Source organism: Nuphar pumila, chromosome 3 (assembly GCF_984573655.1).
Source record: "Nuphar pumila chromosome 3, dmNupPumi1.hap1.1, whole genome shotgun sequence".
NCBI lineage: Eukaryota > Viridiplantae > Streptophyta > Magnoliopsida > Nymphaeales > Nymphaeaceae > Nuphar > Nuphar pumila.
In genome coordinates, this window is record NC_143251.1 from 144,285,020 (window position 1) to 144,305,060 (window position 20,041).

Genomic DNA, 20,041 nt, shown 5'->3' on the forward strand with positions numbered 1-20,041 from the left:
AGTTTATTGCCATAGCAATTTTTACTTTAAGGAGAGCTCTCCCAAAAAGAGTCGTTGGACTCTAGGCTATTATTGTAGCTAGTCCAACGGCTAGAACCCAGTCAACAAAGAACTTGACTAGATTATATATCTAGTTAAAATGGAACTAGATATATAAAAAAGCAAAAAATAAGAAAAGAAAAAATATATATAATAGTAATATAATATATATATATATATATATATTACACTTTACATTTTACATTTTCACACTAAGACAACATGATGCGTTGTCACTTTCGCATGTCCACATTTCTCGTTAACATTTAGATGGATTTGCATTAAAAAAAACTTGAAAAAGAAAAAATTCCTATACATATGATTCATTGAGTTTGAGCAACAATTAATAGGCACTATAAAGTTTACAGCATCCTGATAATTGTGCTTCTTGGTCTGCACATGACACATTTTAGAAAAGAAGTCGACCAAGTGAACAAGGTAAGGAAACACACTATCTAAAAATGCAAACATTACATAAGTTAGAACTCACATTTTTTTCAATGCCAATTGTAGGAAGAGCTGACAGAACACCAAGATGACAAGCTAACCCAAAACCTATGAAAAGATCATGCATTAGCCTTTTACATACAAAAACAAAGTAAAAAGTAAACTATACTTTATATGGTTTCAATCTTATTTCTTTGCACTTGTTAGTATAGTTTATTGCCATAGAAATTTTTAATTTTTTACAATGCATTTGTGCCTAGCCTAATTTAAAATCCTAACTCCGCCACTGGACCATTGGATCAGCACCCTTTCATTTTCAAATGAATTTTATTATATTTTAATAAGAATTATTCATTTGAAACATGAAAGCCTAATACAAATATCAAAATAATGGCCATACGTGCCCAAGTCGTGTCAACGTGTCATAGCCTGTCCGATTCAAAACCATCATTAGTGACAGTTTGATCGGGCGTAATAGTGTCTTAAAATTATGTGTTCATCACCAACGGGGGGCTCCACTAGTCTGGTAAGAGCAGCTAGTACAAGTCACCTTTTGTTGGGACGTTGCAAGTTCAAATCCCAAGGGTATCATTGTATAACTGTTAGGGTCCGACTAACCCCAGCTTGCCTGGTCTATGTCGCGCATATATATATATATATATATATATATGGAGCTGGTTTGGTTGTTTCTTACCTTGGTATGGATTCGTCCACGTCATGCCAACGGACGTAGATCATAGTTTGATTAGTGCCATTAAATACGGGTCCTGGATCCCAATAAGAAGGATCTGACCTGGATCCTTGGATCCAAATCGGACTTAGATGATGAGACTTTTGGGTTTTGGATTTCAATTCAAATTTGTACAGCCAAATCTAAATCAAAACCAAAGCATTTATACCTTTTACATGAAAAATCATTGTTTTCAACTTTTCTTTTATTTGATCCAATATTATAATTTAAAATTCACGTCTAGATTAAATTCTATTACATCTAATTCTAATAGAGATTTGAATTTAGACTTGCTGCACATTATTAAGATCTGGAATTTGCATCTAACCCGTTTGCACCCCTATTAATGTGATTGGCGGCATTGGCCTATCATAGGCTTTGTGCATACGTCTAATAATAAATCATTTTTTCCTAGAAAACATTATGCAATGAAGAAATTAGTGTTGAGGTTCAATTCCTGTGAGTGTCGCTTCCTTGGGCAAGATGACGTCCAGTATAGGCTCCGGGGGTAAGAGTCCTCGTCTCAGAGTTTTACGCCTCAGGACCGACTACCGTAGGTATGGCAGACTGAGCCAGCACAACCAGGTCTTAGAGCCCAGATGCAGTTCTTCGGATGATAAACCAAAAAAAAAAAATAGTGTGACAAGGAAACGGCAAGATTACAACAACTACGCCTTCATCCCAAAAAAATGGGGTCGGCGATATGAACCAAAAAAGAAAATCATTTCGGGTCTTCCACATGAATCCTTCTCCTCCAATCATTTCTATCCAATGCCATGTCCTCAGTGAGGTTCAAAGCATTCATATCCTTTCTTATCATCTTCATCAAGTCTTCTTAGGCCTACCCCGACCTCTTTTAATTAATATATTATCCCATTTCTCCATCCTTCTAACTGGAGCATCATTAGGCCTTCGCCGAATATGTCCAAACCACCGCAAACGATTCTCTCTCATCTTATTTTCAATGGATGCAACGCCTACCTTCTTACGTATCATCCCGTTTTAAATCATATCTTTTATTGTATTTTCACACATCCATCTAAGCATACGCATCTCAGCTACACTCATTTTTTGAATATGATGTCTCTTGACTGCCCAACATTCCGTACCATATAGTAAAGCGGGCTTAATTGTCATCCTATAAAACTTTTTCTTCAACCGCAATGGCATTCTACGATCGCACAACACTCCAGTTGCACTTTTTCATTTCATCCACCCAACCTTTATCCTATGATTTACATCTCCATCAATTTCTTCATTCTTTTGAATGATAGATCCCAAATATTTGAAACAATCATCCACCGCTATTTTTTGCTCACCAAGTTTCACTACACTCTCATCACTACTTAGTTGCTTACTAAATCGACATTCCGTATATTCTGTTTTACTCTTACTCAACTTAAAACCTTTGGCTTCCAATGTTTGTCTTCATAATTCTAACTTAGCATTAACCCCATCTCTAGTCTCATCAATCAAAACAATATCATCAACAAACAACATACACCACAACACATTTTCTTGAATTGATCTCGTAAGCATCACTATAGCAAATAGGAAAGGGCTTAATGTAGATCATTGATGTAACCCAACCGTTATAGAAAAATTGGTTGTCACCCCTCCACAAGTGCTGGTTACTACTTCGTCGTACATATCTTTAATTATACTAATGTACTTGAGAGAAACACATTTCTTCATCATTGACCACCAGAGAACATCCCTAGGTACTCTATCGTATGCCTTCTCCAAATCAATAAAAACCATACGCAATTCTTTGTTCCTCTCCCTATATCTCTCAATAAGTTATTTTTTTTAATTCTTTTTATTTGCATAGAAAACGGCTAAAATCCATAGGAAACGGCAAGATTGCCTAAAATAATTACATTGTCATTTTTAATTCTTTTTATTTGCATATTTATTTCATATTGCATGCCAACCAAAAGCATCTCCTAATAAATAAACCGAGTTTTGACAATCGTGTCTGTCAAGGCGACCATACACTTCTATGACCAATAAGAGCACCAAATTCTACAGCTTTGCTCTCTGCACTTCCAACTTGGCTATTGTTCCGAGATGTACCTCATCTGGGCCATCAGCAATCCTCAAAGTCCGAGCAGTAGCCCACAGATGTGCTAGGACAGTATCAGATGATACACCTGCAGCCCCATGAACTTGAATTGCCATGTCAAGAATTTGCAATGCCATCGTCGGAGCAGCAGCCTGCCAAACACAAGAATCAGTTTTCAACGCCATGTTAAATTTGGGAGTGTCAAAAGTGAAGCATTATTTTTACCTTGGCCATTGCTAGGATCCCTCTGGCTTTCTTGTTCCCATGAACGTCAAGTTGGTTAGCTGCTTCAAGCACCAAAAGTCTTGTCCTCTCCAGCTCAATTCGGCACTGTCAAATTTACAAGCAGGTTGGATCCAATCACATAAACTTGCATGCATGGACTCCCCAATAACCCTTCACATTGAAAGTCCAAGTCTGCAATTGTAGACTCTGTGTATCTCGAGTTACCACATAATGATATAATCACTAGTCTCAGTTGAAGCCATTACGCCTTAATATCGACATTTTCACTTAAGGTACTGACTAACATCAATGTGTAATATTAAACACACCTTTGCAAGATCAGATAAAAATGAACCTTGCTCAGCAATCATCTTCCCAAAAACTTTTCTTCTAAGGGCTCTTTCCACCATTATCTGCATCCCACGTTCTGCAGCACCAACCAATCTCATACAATGGTGTAATCGTCCAGGGCCAAGCCTACCCTGCAAGGACAGGAGCAATAAAGGAGGCCAGTCTACAACTTGAAATGATTTGAACATTTTACCTGGGCAATCTCAAAACCACGACCTTCTCCAAGTAGTATATTTGAAACTGGTACGCACACATTTTCAAAGGAAACTTCTGAATGTCCATGAGGTGCATCATCAAAACCAAAAACTGTTAATGGTCGCTTTATGTGAACACCAGAGGTTTTCACATTGACCAAAATCATAGACTGCTGCTTATGTTTTGCAGCAGTTTTGTCTGTTTTCCCCTGCAAGATGATTATTCAAGTTAATAACAAACATACGAATAAAAGATACAACCGTTCTTTCCAAAATGAACTGCATTTTAAATGCATTAGCCGAATGTGGCAGGTGGCAGGCACCTATTTGACATCTGGCCATTGCTTAGGAACCCAGGTTGGGCAAAGGTCGTTTTGCAGAAAAGAACAGGGAATGGGGATTGTATATTTTGAGAGAGAGAGAGAGAGGCGCAGGATTGATCCCCTCCTTTTTCTTTTTAGTAATACACATACCACCACAAAACCATAAGAGATCATCTAAGTGGGGTTGCCTAAGTGCTCACCCAGAAGCAGTGACCACAACACCTTGACTACCAAGATCCTAACAATTTAAGAAAAGGCCACCAACAAAACAATTCTCACCATGACAATCAAAACGCTACATCTAGGATCCATTGCTCCACTTGTCCACCATTTCCTGCCATTGATAACATAATAATCCCCTTGCCTGCACCAAATTTCAACTCCATAAGCCTTGCATTTTGTTTGATCTCAGATACATATGGCTGGGTCAATGAAAGCATCTTTTTCATTACCCTTCTTCCTGTTTTAAAGTTTGTCATTTGAAACAACTAATTCCAAAAGGCATGAACTTGGCATACTGTCATAATTGTCGTTCTCAGATATTCAAATATGAAGATGTGGTGCTGTGTGTGTATAAGGGTGTAACTGGGTCAGGTATACCCAAATCAAACTGATTGGACCCGATCCAAGACATACCCGTTTGAGTCTGATCTGAAATCTAGACCACTTTAAAAACCAGTCAGTTATTCGATATGAAAAATATAAAACCCAATTGGGCCCAACCCGCTTTTATACCCAACTCATGGTTCTTGTAAACTATACCTGAACCGACCCAATATGTACCCAAACAATTTTCAAGACAAACCCGTTTCACACCCGACTCAAACAGTTTTATACAATAAGTACTTGAACCGGCCCTAACCTGAAACTAACATATACAGATTATGATAGATTTAAATCATAATTATCATTAATAGAAATATCATTAGCATTAATCCTGATTTGAATTTTTTCACATGAATACTAATCATAACTTTAACCCTGAATTTGACCATCAACTTTGCAATTCATCATCATCATCAAGCCTTATCCCAACTACATGGGGACCACCAAGTTTGCAATTATTATGGAGAATGTGCAAACTGTGAAAGTTCATGCATACCTTGTAATTGAACACTCGATGTTGGTTGCATCAGAAGATGCAACATCTGGTTCTGTCATAGCAAATGCAGAGCGAATCTTTCCATTTAGCAAAGGAACAAGCCACTCCCTTTGTTGTTCCAAATTTCCATATCGTAGCAGCACCTGTAACAGGTACCACCTCCATAAAAAAAAATTGTAAATGGAACATGAACTATTCTAAGACGTCATTTGTAGAGGATGCAGGATAACACTGAACACGCTCTTTAATCACATGTCCATGCTAATGAAGATTGAGCAAAATGATAAAAGCCAAAAGTCAATGACTGTCAAAACAAATTGTCATAAATAATAATGAACAGAAAATGTACAATCCAGGCTAAGTGCAGATTTCTAGCCGTCGGACTAGCTCCAACGGCTAGTCAACTTGAGTTGACCAAGCTAAAAAACAAAAAGAAAAGGAAAAAATAATTACAAAAAGTTTATTATATATATATATATATATGTATATATGTATACATGTACATACTTTACTTAGGTATGTATACATGTAGTCTAGCTGTTGGACTAGCTCCAACGGCCATTTGGGTCTCTCATTTGTTGTATAAATAAGGGTGAAATCCCTGATTGTTCTTAATGCTTCTAGCATACTTGAACATCAATAAAATAATATTTTTTATATTGAGAGTCTTCTTTGTATGTTTCCATTGTGGGTTTTGTGAGTGTGCTCTTTGTGGCCCACTTTTATGCTTGTCCATTTGGTACCTATTGGTGGACATTTTTGTTTGCATTTGAAGACCCATTTCCTTACATGGTATCACCGCTTGGATGTGCTTGTAAATTGGTGATTAACGTTTCAAGTGTTCGTGTGATTGTGTATGCTCTCTAGAAGATTTGTTTGATTCTTTGGTTTGTGTGATCATGGATCCTACCCAAAGTTTGTGGTGTGGTACTAGTGCTCTCTCTCTCTCTCTCTCTCTCTCTCTCTCTCTCTCTCTCTTTATAAGAATCTATGTCACATAGGTGCGGGTGTGGGGTGAGGGAGGGTATATATATATATATATATATATATATATATATATATATATATATATATATATATATATATATAAAATTTTTAACAGTAACACTAATGAAATAAAAAACAATTATCATATCATCAATTCATCATGGGTTGGGTCTCGACAGCGAGCAGAACTCAACTGGGCTGGGTTTGTCAGCGTAGAACCCAGCCCTACAGAGCTAAGTTCGACAACGAGCAGAACCCAGCATGGTGGGCTGGGTTTGTCAGTGTAGAACCCAGCCTGCTGGGCTGGGTTCGATAGCAAGCAAAACCCAGCCTGTTGGGCTGGGTTTGTCGGCGTAGAACCCAGCCTACAGGGCTAGGTTGTCGACTTGCACAAAACCTAGAGAGAGAGATTGAATGAGAGATACCTGGAATGTGCAGTCGCCGGAGGAGTAGGAGAGGACTCAGAGGAGAAGGGGAGGTGTCGGGGGGGGGGGGGGTAAATTTTTTTGCCCTAATCTCCCGCCTAGCCCCCTTTCATCGTTTTTTTTTTCGAGTCTAGATTTGGACATTTATGACCCTGAGTGTGTTGGCTTGACCACACCCAAATCGCGTCGATGCCGGTGGGGCACCCTGTTGGCCGAATCCCTGTGACATAGGTAAGAATGAATGACAAAGAAAGTGTCACCATCATGCCCATTAAACTTAATGATATCAACTATGTAATGTGGTCTTTAATTATGAAGCACCATATTTTGGAAAAAGGATTGTGGAGATTAGTGCATGGATCCAACCCAGAACCTAAACTAATCCTTACAAAGGTAGAGAAAGAGAAAGAGAAAGAAGTTCCTTTTTTGGATGAGGAAAAAACTAAGGTCATATCCGAATATGAGAAAAAGTGCAAAGAGTGGAGAATGAAACATACCAAGATAACGTCTTGGCTCATTAATAGTGTTGATATTAAAAATGCTCTAGTCTTGTAAAATTTGAGCATGCTAATAATGCTTGAGAATACCTCAAAAATATGTATTCTCTTAAGGATATTGCACATGCATGCAATTTACAAGACAAGGTTCAAACTATGACCCAAGGTAACAAAAGCATTAAGGAATACTTCAATGAGCAACTTTGGGAAGAGTTGACTCTTCTTTAACCAAAGTGGCATTGCCTTTAAGACATTTAGCTCTAATAAAAACAAATTGATATGGAGCATTTTTAGCAATTCGTAAATGGACTAAAACCCGAATTCGAATCCACTAAATCGGCTCTTTTACATAGAAAAAAAGTCCAATCTATTGTTGATACTATAGAAGAGATAAGTATGGAGGAGAATAGGTTGAAGAAACATTCACTCAAGAACGATGAAGAATCTGTTTTGGCCGTATCTAGGCCAGATACCTACACTCGTAGATACAAACCACTTCATTGGAGACAAGGCAACGAGTATGACAAAAAAAAAATATTTGTCATTATTGTCATGAACTGGGACATATTAAACTTTTGTGTCCTAAGCTAAGAAGAAGGGAGGAAAAGAAAGTATCTATGGTTGAATCACCTTGTTTCACAAATATCGGACCATGGTTGTAATATCCCCTTCTCATCGAATGGTTGTTGGGTGCAGGATCGCCAGTTAGGAAAACTTATTGGGTAAGGCCATAGAGAAGGAGGCCCCTACTACATGGACTTTTTAAAGATGCCCAAGAATACATTTTGTTGTAATGTTCAAAAATTAGATTTTGACTTATGGCATAGAAGATTAGAACATCCAAATGTATCCAAAGTTTCATATTTTTCAAACTTGAAAAAAAAAATTAGCATTGATAAGTTTACTCTTCGCAAGATGAAATAATTACCTTGTTATAAAAAGAACTTTTATTTCTACTAGACCACTTGAGTTGGTTCATTCGGATGTTTGGGGCCCAACAACAATTATGTCAAAAGGTGGATATGCATATTATGTGATTTTTTGGATGGCTTCTATAGATATACTTGGATCTACTTCCTTAAAAAATAAATTTGTAGTTTTCTTGCATTTTCAAAACTTCCATAACTTAGACAAAAATAAGTTTCACAATAACATTTCTACTTTTCATACCAATTTAGGGAGAAAATTTTTATCAAAAGAATTTAAAGAATATCTCAACTTACATGGCATTACACATCAAATATCTTGCCTATACACACCACAACAAAATGGCTTATCTGAAAGAAAACATAAGCACATTGTAGAAACTACAAAAACTTTACTTATTGTCAGTCATGTACCAAAGGTTTTTTTTAGGAGAAGCCACATTAACTGTTATGCATCTTATATATAAAATGACATCTTCATCATCACAAAATATCTTTCCTGTTGAAATTTTTTTAACTCACTCCTAATTATTCTAGATTGAAAAAATTTTTTTTGCAAATGTTTTGTTTTAACCAACAAAAATGATAAGTTTTTACCTAAGGTTATTTCTTGTACCTTTTTTAGATATGCAGATAACCAAAAAGGTTATAGGTGTTATGATCCTTGTTGACGTTACCAGATTGGTGAACCTAACGTGAACAGAAGAAGAAAAGAAAAGAGAGAGGGAGAGAGAGAGAGAGAGGTCGTGTTTCATTAACCCTAATCACCTATTTAAATAGGTGATTAGTAATATTACATGTACAACAACAACAACAACTACTACTACGCCTTCATCCCAAAACAATTGGGGTCGGCGATATGAACCAAAAAAGAAAATCATTCTGGGTCTTCCACATGAATCCTTCTCCTCCAATCATTTCTATCCAATGCCATGTCCTCGGTGAGGTTCAAAGCATTCATATCCTTTCTTATCATCTCCATCCAAGTCTTCCTAGGCCTACCCCGACCTCTTTTAACTAATATATTTTCTCATTTCTCCATCCTTCTAACTGGAGCATCATTAGACCTTCGCCGAATATGTCCAAACCACCGTAAACGATTCTCTCTCATCTTATTTTCAATAGATGCAACGCCTACCTTCTTACGTATCTCCTCGTTCCGAATCTTATCTTTTATTGTATTTCCATACATCCATCTAAGCATACGCATCTCAGCTATACTCATTTTTTGAATATGATGTCTCTTGGCAGCCCAACATTCCATACCATATAGTAAAGCGGGCCTAATAGTCGTCCTATAAAACTTTTCCTTCAACCACAATGACATTCTGCGATCGCACAACACTCCAGTTGCACTTTTCCATTTCATCCACCCAACCTTTATCCTATGATTTACATCTCCGTCGATTTCTCCATACTTTTGAATGATAGATCCCAAATATTTGAAACAATCATCCACCGGTATTTCTTGCTCACCAAGCTTCACTACACTCCCATCACTACTTCGTTGCTTACTAAACTGACATTCCATATATTATGTCTTACTCTTACTCAACTTAAAACCTCTTGCTTCCAATGTCTGTCTCCATAATTCTAACTTAGCATTAACCCCAGCTCTAGACTCATCAATCAAAACAATATCATCAACAAACAACATACACCATGACACATTTTCTTGAATTGATCTCGTAAGTAATATTACACGTAGGCATACATAATTGTTCTAAATTACGTATGACCACCTCAAGTATGTGAATATTGCTTTTAACAGTCCCCCTCAAGCTGCAGCATATATATCTATCATGCTCAGCTTGCTGCAACATCTTGAAAAACCTGCACTTGCAATAGGCTTGGTGAAGACATCTGCAACTTGGTCCTCAGAAGTCACATGACTAGTAGAAATATGCCCCAATTGCACTAAGTCATGTATATAGTGGCAATCAACCTCAATGTATTTTGTTCTCTCATGAAAAACTGGATTGTTGGCTACATGGGTAGCTGCTTTATTATCACACATCATCAACATTGGTGATGAAATCATCACTTGTAGATCTTTTAGAATGGACCTAACCCACATCATTTCAGCAACTGTTTGAGCCATAGCTCTATATTCTGATTCAGCACTCGAACGAGCTACCACAGTTTGTTTTTTACTTCTCCAAGTAATTAAGTTCCCTCCTACGAACACACAGAACCCTGTGATGGACTTTCTATCATCAATGGCCCCTGCAAGCTTTGTTTATATAGCAATCCCTTTCCAGGAGAGGATTTCAAATACCTAAGAATCATCATAGCTCCAGTGCACTCGGGTTGGTCTGTCCATGAATTGGTTATTTTGCTCACAACCAAGGAGATATCTGGCCTTGTTACAGTAACATATAAAAGTTTACCAACTAGGGATCTAAAACTACTACTGTCAATTGGTTCTGCTTGTTCATCATACATATGAAGTTTAGGATCCATTGGTATATTGGCTGGTTTGACACCTAACATCCATGTTTCCTGCAGTAGGTCAAGTACATACTTTCTCTCTGATAAAACTAACCCCTCACTGTTTCTAGCCACCTCTATGCCCAAGAAGTATCTAAGAGGACCGAGATCTTTTGTGACAAAGTGCTTCTGAAGATGAATTTTAGTGTCTGAGATGTCCTTTTCACTGCTCCTTGTAAGAATAATATCATCCACATACACAACCATAACCACAATACCAGCGGAAGTTTTCTTGATAAACAAGGAATGATCTGATGCTAACCTATTAAAGCCAAATGCAGACATAATTTCAAATAACTTCTGAAACCATGCACAGGGGCTCTGTTTTAGGCCATATATAGCCTTCTTTAGTTTGCACACCTTGCTACACTCCCCCTGAACCTCAAACCCGAGAGGTTGCTGCATGTACACAGTTTCAGACAGATCCCCATACAAGAAGGCGTTTTTCATATCTAACTGGCATAAACTCCACCTATAATGAACAACGACAAATATGACCAAACGAATAGTCCCAAGACAGGCGACTGGGGAAAAAGTCTCAAAAAAATCAACTTCATATGTTTGAGTATACCCTTTTGCCACCAATCGGGCTTTGTATCTTTTAATGGAGCCATCCGAGTTATATTTAATAGTGTAGACCCACTTACATCCGACGATATCTGCATCAGTAGGTGGAACTTTCAAGTCCCATGTGTCGCATGAGAGCAAGGCATCCATCTCAACCTGCATTGCTTGCTTCCACTTAGGGTCTAACAACGCCTGATGATGATTAAGTGGAACAGATGTGGCAGATAAAGCAGAGATAAAATTCTTCATGCGGACCCCAAGCCTTGCTTTAGTAACAAACTTGGAAATAAGATGTAATGTGCATTGTCTTGTACCTTTCCTGAGGGCTATAGGTTTGTCATCCTCAACATTAGACATCTCAATATTTTCAGGCGAACTTACTTATGAAGAAGGCAGTGATGTAGGATCTGATTCAGGTGGTGATCTGCGAGTATACACCAACGAAGGATTATGATACCGAGCAAATATGGGAGTCTGAGAATAGGTGAGAACTCCCCCATTCTTTGTCGGTGAAAACGACTCCAAGAGAACGAGAGGAACTGGAAGAGGCATGACATCACCTTGTTCAACATGTAGTCTAGATGCAATAGTAGAAAAGTAAGGAATAGATTCAAAGAAGGATACATCAGCACTAACATACGCTCGACGGGAGATGAGATCATAACACCGGTATCCTTTTTTATTCTTTGGATATCCAATGAAGACACACTTGATGGCTTGGGCAGATAATTTATCACGGTTAGGTCCAAGTTTATGAACAAAGGAGACACATCCAAACACCTTGGGAGAAATCGGGAAAAGTGGAGCATTAGGATAGAGAATTTGAAAAGGAATTTGCTCTTCCAATGATGAGGAAGGCATACGATTAATAAGATAGCAAGAAGTAAGAATGGCATCCCCCAGTATGATGGTGGCATATTTGATTACAACATAAGGGTGTGAGCAACATCTAGAAGATGTCTATGTTTTCTCTCAGCAACTCCATTTTGCTGGGATGTATGAGCACAAGTGGTTTGGGGGCGGATGCCATCCGCCCCAATTTCGATAAAATTGTAATAATTCATTTGACTTGAACTCAAGAGCATTATCAGTACGGATAATCTTGACAAGAGAATGAAACTGAGTCTTTATTTCAATGACAAAAGACATAAGAATGGAGGCAACTTTTGACCTTTCTTTTATTAAGAAAACCCATGACAATCTAGAAAAATCATCAACAATAACTAAGTAATAACGACACTGAGATCTACTAGGTTCCCATACATCAGCATGCAAAATCTCAAACAATCCTTGACTCGATGGACTCTGACTAGATGGAAAGGAGCTTTTGTGATGTTTGCCTAATTGACATGCGTCACACTGGAATGAGTCAGACGAAGAAATCTGAGGAATAAGTCTACAAAGCTTTGGCAAAGGAACATGACCAAGACGGAGATGCCACTGATAGGAACTGGAAGATGGCTCGGACACAGAATTCATAGATCCAACTGGCTGATGTAGATAATAGATACCACCCTCATGGCCCCCACCAATCCTCTTCCCCGTCAGCAAGTCCTGAAAAATACAACACACAGAATCAAATATCACCCTACAGTTATGCTCCTTAGCAATACGACTGACAGACAGTAAATTCTGAGGAAATAAAGGAGCATGAAGGACATTAGTCAATTAAAGTGTGGGGGATATAGAGATGTTTCCTTGGCCTATAACAGGAGAATATCTCCCATCCGCAAGTATAACATTGTGAGGCTCAGCAATAGGATGTAACTTTGAAAAATTATAGGGAGTCCCACGTAGGTGTCTAGAGGCACCTGAATCTATAATCCATCTACTACCTTGATAACTCGGGCTATCACCTGTAGAGCATGCAACATCAGCAACAGGCATAGGAGCACTCGAACTAGGAAGTCGGTGAGACAACAATTCATCGTACTCTGCACGATTGAGGATAACTGCATCGCTGGAGGATGTAGTGGTAGTCTCTGCCTTGAGTTTAGCAACTTGAGCCTTGGACACATTTGGTTTGGACGATGGAATAGGAGGTCGACCAGTCTTATCCTAGCACCTATATTCAAGATGTCCGAGTTTACCACAATATGTACATTGAAGCCTTCCTCTTCCTCCTATACTGCGACCGCGACCTCTACCTCGAAAATTCAAGAAAGTACCTCTTCCACGACCTGAGGGGATAGCTAGAGATGATGCCTGTGATTCTGATTGGGCCTGAGGAAGAGTGATGGCAAGCCTACTCAGACGATTGTAGGCTTCTGCAAGAGTAGGAACATCAGACCCGGTTAGCATTTGAACTTTGGCAAAAGAAAAATCAGATGATAACCCAGTAAGGAACCGGGCAACCATAGTCTGCTCCTGATGGGTCTTCGGTTTGGTGCAGCATAAGGGTATGTGTGTATTTAGCCTCTCAAAGGCAGATTTAACAGAGGCATAGTATTGGGCTAAAGTCTGTTCTCCTTACTGCAACTGGTAAATTTCCTGCTCAACTTGTAGAATATGACTCACATTGGTTTCATGAGAATATATATCATGAAGATTATCCCACATTTGTTTAGCTGAGGTATAATAAATCAGTCCATTAGCTATATGAGGTTGTACACTATTCATTATCCATGACATCACAATGTCATTGTCTTCATCCCAGGTGACATATTTTTTGGTTCTTTCAGTAGGCTCCAATTCCAACAGAATATGTTTTTTTCGATGACCAAAAACCGACATCATGAAGGTGCGAGACCACCGTGCATAATTAGTATCATCTAGTTTAACTGAAGATCCATACGAAAATGGATTCACAAAGGCTTTATATTCACCGACTACCTTTGCTTTTTGGTCATTATCTTGAGCATGTGACAGCCATGATAATAAAAAACTTGCTCACTAAGAACAGCTAAAAAAAAACCACAACCCAGATATTGCTGCTCAACAAAGAGACTCCTGCGCAGTTTGCTTCTAGATCTGAATAGTGATCAGATCATCTCCATAACCACAGAATAAATAAAAAAATTAAGGAGAGACTATCAACCTCACGACTGGAATGTTCAGCAAGACTACCAACTTCAAGGCTGAGATCCTTACCATTTAATTTCAACGGTAATGACCTGATCGCAGACATTCAACAATGATAAAAACAATATCAAGACAACACCATTCAGATCCAATCGCAGTCTTCAGATCTGCGTGCTTCTCATTATGCGTCACAATGATCAGACGCAATAAAAAAAACCATTTTTTTTTAATCCACGAGCAGATCACGATGATCAGCGACACCCACTTCTACTTCACCCTTCACGATTGGCAGCAGCCTGATCACGTTAAGCAGCCAAGGCCCCTGAAAAGAAATATCTTTTTTTTTCAATCCACGAGCCGATCACGATGATCAGCGACACCCACTTCTACTTCACCCTTCACGACTGGCAGCAGCTTGATCACGCTAAGCAGCCAAGGCCCCATTTCACTAAGCAGCAACCTGATCACGATCCACGATCTCCCACTTCTTCTTCACCTTTCACGACCAACAACCTTATCAGGATCCACAATCAGAATTTTTTCACGAGCCGATCACCCACTTCTTTTTCACCCTTCATGACCAACAACATCCACGAGCAACGGCAGCAGCAGCGTCATCCCAGAAGGGAGACCTGCTTTGATACCATGTTGACATTACCAGATTGGTGAACCTAACGTGAACAGAAGAAGAAAAGAAAAGAGAGAGAAAGAAAAGAGAGGGAGAGAAAGAGAGGTCGTGTTTCATTAACCCTAATCACCTATTTAAATAGGTGATTAGTAATATTACACGTAGGCATACGTAATTGTTCTAAATTATGTATGACCACCTCAAGTATGTGAATATTGCTTTTAACAATCCTAAAAATGAAAAATTATATATTTCAAGAAATGTGACTTTTTTAGAAAAGAAAAACTTTTTTATAGTAAAAAATATAAGTAACCAAGTACTCTTTTCTACTTGACTTTGCTTTAAAGCATAATGTTGATGATTGTAATTGTGAGTTTGATCTTAATAATGATAATGTAGTTATAAATGATGTGATTAGTGAAGAGCAATCTCATGGTGACAAAAATTACTTGCAGTATTCTAGATGTAGTGTCCCTAAACCTTCACGTGGACTTGGCAAATATTCTAATATTGAAAATCAACATGGAGTGCAATAAAAAAGATCATCTAGAACTTCCAAACCACCAGAAAAATTTGTGTCTTATGACTGCTTTTCTTCCAAGCATAAGGCATGTATTGCACTAATTCATTCATATGTAGAACCTTCAACATATGCTCAAGTCAAGGGACTTTCCGAGTGGGAAGAAGCCATGAGGGTAGAGTTAGATGCCTTATAGAAAGCCAACACTTGGACACTTCAAGACATTCTACAAAACATTAAACTTATAAGTTGTAGGTGGGTACACAAGGTAAAAACAAAGACTGATGGGGCTCTAGAGAGGTATAAAGTCAGATTAGTTGCTAAGGGTTATTCCCAAGAATCTAGTATAGATTATGGAAAACCTTTGCTCTTGTCGTTAGGATGACCACCATTAGGACATTAGTAGTTGTAACCTCCTTTAAAAGTTGGCCTATATACCAAATGGATATCAATAATGCTTTTCTTAATAGAAATTTAGTTGAAGTATACATGGAGACACCTCCTAGTGTGAATATGTTAAAATATATGTAACTATATATATATATATATATATATATAATACCCGATAGGGGTATTATCAACTTTTCACATAGTTGTTTTAGTAAACAACTATTTCTTTTTTTCTTTTATTTTCATTTTCGTTTTTTTCTTTTATTTTTTCCCTTTTTATTTTTGTCTCAAAACCCAACCCAAAAAGGGGGCCCACATAGAGTCGTTGGGGCTCCCAACAACTCTATGGGAGCCCCCTTTTGGCTCTTCTTTTGAGACCCATTGTGGGTGTATAAATAGGGGTGAACCCCTTTGTATTCTACAAGCTCTAGAGCTCTCTCTTTCAATAAAGATTATTTATTTTTAGTTTGTGCCTTTCTCAAGGCTTTTTTATGTTGTCCCATAGTGGACTTGGCTATTATCTCTCTTATGTATTGGTCCATTGTTGGTCATTGTGAATGCTTTTAGCATTCTCTATTTTTCCGCATACTTCATTACAGAATATTCTTAAGGAAAATGTTCTTCGTTTAAATAAGGTACTTTATGGTCTAAAATAAGCACCAAAAACGTGGTATGATAGATTTAGTAAAGTTATGCTTGATATTGGCTTTAGATTTTATTTGGCGGACACAACTTTATTTGTTAAGAAAACTAATGCAGGTATTAGGGGTATCAACAGGTCGGGTTTACTCGGACCAAACCCTATAGGGTCTGGGTATGGTGACAAATGAGAAGACTCAATTAAGACCTGGGTTCGGACCCGAAGGCCCGATTAATACATGGACCTGGGTATAGTTTGTGAAATTTTATACCAGACCCGAGTTCTGATTAAGACCCATAAATTTTCAATGTAAAAATGATAAAAAAATATTATTTTACCGGGTATGGTCCGAGTCTGGTTCATGTAGTTCTTATCGGGTCCGGGTATGGTTTCTCTTACAGTAGACCCGAGTCCGAACCCGATACCATACCCGAAAATTTGGTCCAAGTCTGATTCCACCTAGGTTCGAACCAAACCCGACATGTTGACACACCTAGCAGATATTCTTGTCCTCCTCTTATATGTGGACGACATGATCATCACCAGAGGAGACAGATAGGGAGTTGAAAATATTAAAAAATTGCTCAAAAACAATTTTGAAATGATTGATTTGGGTTTCTTAATATACTTTTTAGGGATTTAAGTTGCTTATTCTCCTAAAGGGTATTTGTTGTCTCAGTCTAAATTATTTTTTTCAGGTATGGAATCACAGATGATAAGAGAGTAGATGCTCCAGTAGTTGTAAATATCAAGATGAGAATTGATGATGGAGAACCTCCTGAAGATCCAACTCCCTATAGATAGCTTATTGGAGCACTCTCGTACTTTTCTATTACTAGACCTGATACAACACACGTACACACAACTAGTCAAGTTCAACATGCTCTCACTTCTGTTCACATGAGAGCTATCCTACAAATTATTAGATGTATTAAAACTTTCTTTTCTAGAGGCCTCTTCTTGTCTTCATCTACATTTATATTTGTTTGCTTATACTGATGTTGATTGGAGAGGTGATCCCAATAACAGGCACTCAACCATGGGCTTCTATGCATTTTTAGGTGAATCATTGATTTCGTGAAGGTGCAAGAAGCAATAGGTCACTTTGTCGTCAACGAAAGCTAAATATCGAGTTATAGCTACTACCACGATGGAAGTGGTCTGGCTAAGGAGATTGTTGGCAGATATGGGAATTCAAGTAACAGGAGCTTCAAAAATGTGTTGTGACAACAAAAGTGTGATTTACATTGCTAGCAACCATTCGTTTCACGAGCGCACCAAACATATCAAAATAGATTTTCACTAGGGATGAGGAGTATCTACATGGCAATATTGATTTGCCTTGTGTTACATCAGAGTACAAATTTTTCACCAAGCTTCTCTCAACTCCTAGGTTTCACTTCCCTTTAGGCAAACTCTCGGTCATTATACAGTAAGTTTGAGGGAGAGTGTAAAAATGTGCATATGTATAATGTGTACATAATATATATATATATATATATATATATATATATATATATATGTATGTATCTATATATACATATACCTAAGTATATATTTGTATACGTATATATATATATATATTTGTATACGTATATATATATATATATGTATCTATACATATATTATATATAAAAAAAATTATAATAAATTTTTATTTTACTTTTTGTTTTTTAGCTTGGTCAACTCAAGTTGACTAGCCGTTGGACTAGCTCCAACCTATGTAACATATACACGGTGCCGGTCTTGTCGGACCCCGGTTGACACAGGAGCGGGTGTTATGGAAGTCTTTTAATATCACCAACAAAGTCCACCAAGTTTATATAAATGTAGACAAATCACCAAAAAGATAACCCACTATGAAATTCACTCACAAGCCCACAAAGAGGCATATTCACATATGTATATATGCATATAATACATATACATACATTGGTATGTATACATATAAATATACATATATATTATATATATATATACAATTTAATACTGCCCCTCAAACTTACGGCTGGATGACCAAAAGTTTTCTTAAAAGAAAGTGATATCTAGGATCAGCGAGAGGTTTGATAAAGAAATCTACCAACTAGTACTTTGATGTAAAATAGGAAAAATCGATAATGTCATTTAGATACTCCTCTCGTACATAGTGACAGTCTATCTCAATATATTTGGTGCATTCATGAAAGGTTCGATTACTGGCAATGGAGATGGAACTTTTGTTGTCCCAACACATTCATGAGGCACCTTTATTTGAATTCCCATATTGGCCAGCAATCTTATGAGTAAGACCACTTTCATAATTGTGATAGCCATGGCTTGGTATTCAGCTTCAGTCAAAGAGAAATTGAGAGAGACTTTTTGTTGCTTCTTGCATCGCTATGAAATCAACGATTCACTTAAAAAGACATAAAAACTTGTAGTTAAGTGTCTGTTATTCGAATCACCTCCTTAGTCAGCATCAGTATAAGCAATTAAATCTAATGTGGAAGAAGCAGACAAGAAAAAACTTTAATAAATAGAAGTCTTAATATATCTAATAATCTACAAAACAACTTCCATGTGAACAGAAGTGGGAGCATGCTGATATTGATTGATTGTGTGAACATGTGCTATATTAAGTCCCGTAATTGAAACATAACAAAGTGCTTTGATAAGTTGTCTGTAAGGAGCTGGATTTTTAAGTGGTTCTCCATCATCAATTATCATCTTAGCATTGACAACCTCAAAAGTGTCAGTGTTCTTGTCATATGTGATTTCAGTCATGAAAGTAATATCAAGAGCAAATTTAGACAGAGACAATAGATAATCTCTAGGAGAATAAGCAATTTCAATTCCTAAAAATTTAGACAGAGACAATAGACAACTTTGATAAGTTGTCTGTAAGGAGTTGGATTTTTAAGTGGTTCTCCATCATCAATTATCATATTAGCATTGACAACCTCAAAAGTGTCAGTCTTCTTGTCATATGTGATTTCAGACATGAAAGCAATATCAAGAGCAAATTTAGACAGAGACAATAGATAATCTCTAGGAGAATAAGCAATTTCAATTCCTAAAAAATATTTAAAAAAAACCCAAATCAGTCATTTCAAAATGTTTCTTGAGGAGTTTCTTAATGTTTTCAACTCCGTGTTTGTCTCCTTTGGTGATGATCATGTCGTCCAGAGTAGAAGAAGAATAATATCTGCATCAGAAATCTTAACAAACAATGTTGTGTCAGTCAAACAAGCTTTTGGTGCTTGTTTAAGACCATAAAGGGATTTGTCCAAGAAAAGATCTTTTCCTTTAAGAATAGTTACACTAGATGGCGCTTTCATACAAACTTATTCAACTAGGTTTCAATTAAGAAATGCATTCTTAACGTCCATCTGATATATAGGCCATCTCCTAACAGAGGCTAGGGCTACTAAGGTCCTAATTATTATCACCCTAGCAATTGGGGCAAAGGTTTCTTCATAGTATATGCCATATTCT

The 20,041-nt window shown here is 37.5% G+C and overlaps 1 protein-coding gene across 3 annotated transcripts in view; it reads right to left on the reverse strand.

Moving 5' to 3' along the window:
* Positions 1–3,055: 3,055 nt before the first annotated feature.
* IBR3 (acyl-CoA dehydrogenase-like protein) overlaps positions 3,056–20,041 on the reverse strand; it is a 53,075-nt gene continuing 36,089 nt past the window's right edge. For all 3 annotated transcript variants that reach the window (XM_090000445.1, XM_090000447.1, XM_090000448.1), the window contains 6 exons: positions 5,477–5,619; positions 4,654–4,738; positions 4,051–4,260; positions 3,836–3,988; positions 3,507–3,611; positions 3,056–3,433 (listed from right to left, as the gene is read on the reverse strand). In XM_090000445.1, coding sequence (XP_089856571.1) covers positions 3,242–3,433; positions 3,507–3,611; positions 3,836–3,988; positions 4,051–4,260; positions 4,654–4,738; positions 5,477–5,619 — 888 coding nt within the window. In that variant the 3' untranslated portion in view covers positions 3,056–3,241. The remainder of the gene's footprint in view (positions 3,434–3,506; positions 3,612–3,835; positions 3,989–4,050; positions 4,261–4,653; positions 4,739–5,476; positions 5,620–20,041) is intronic.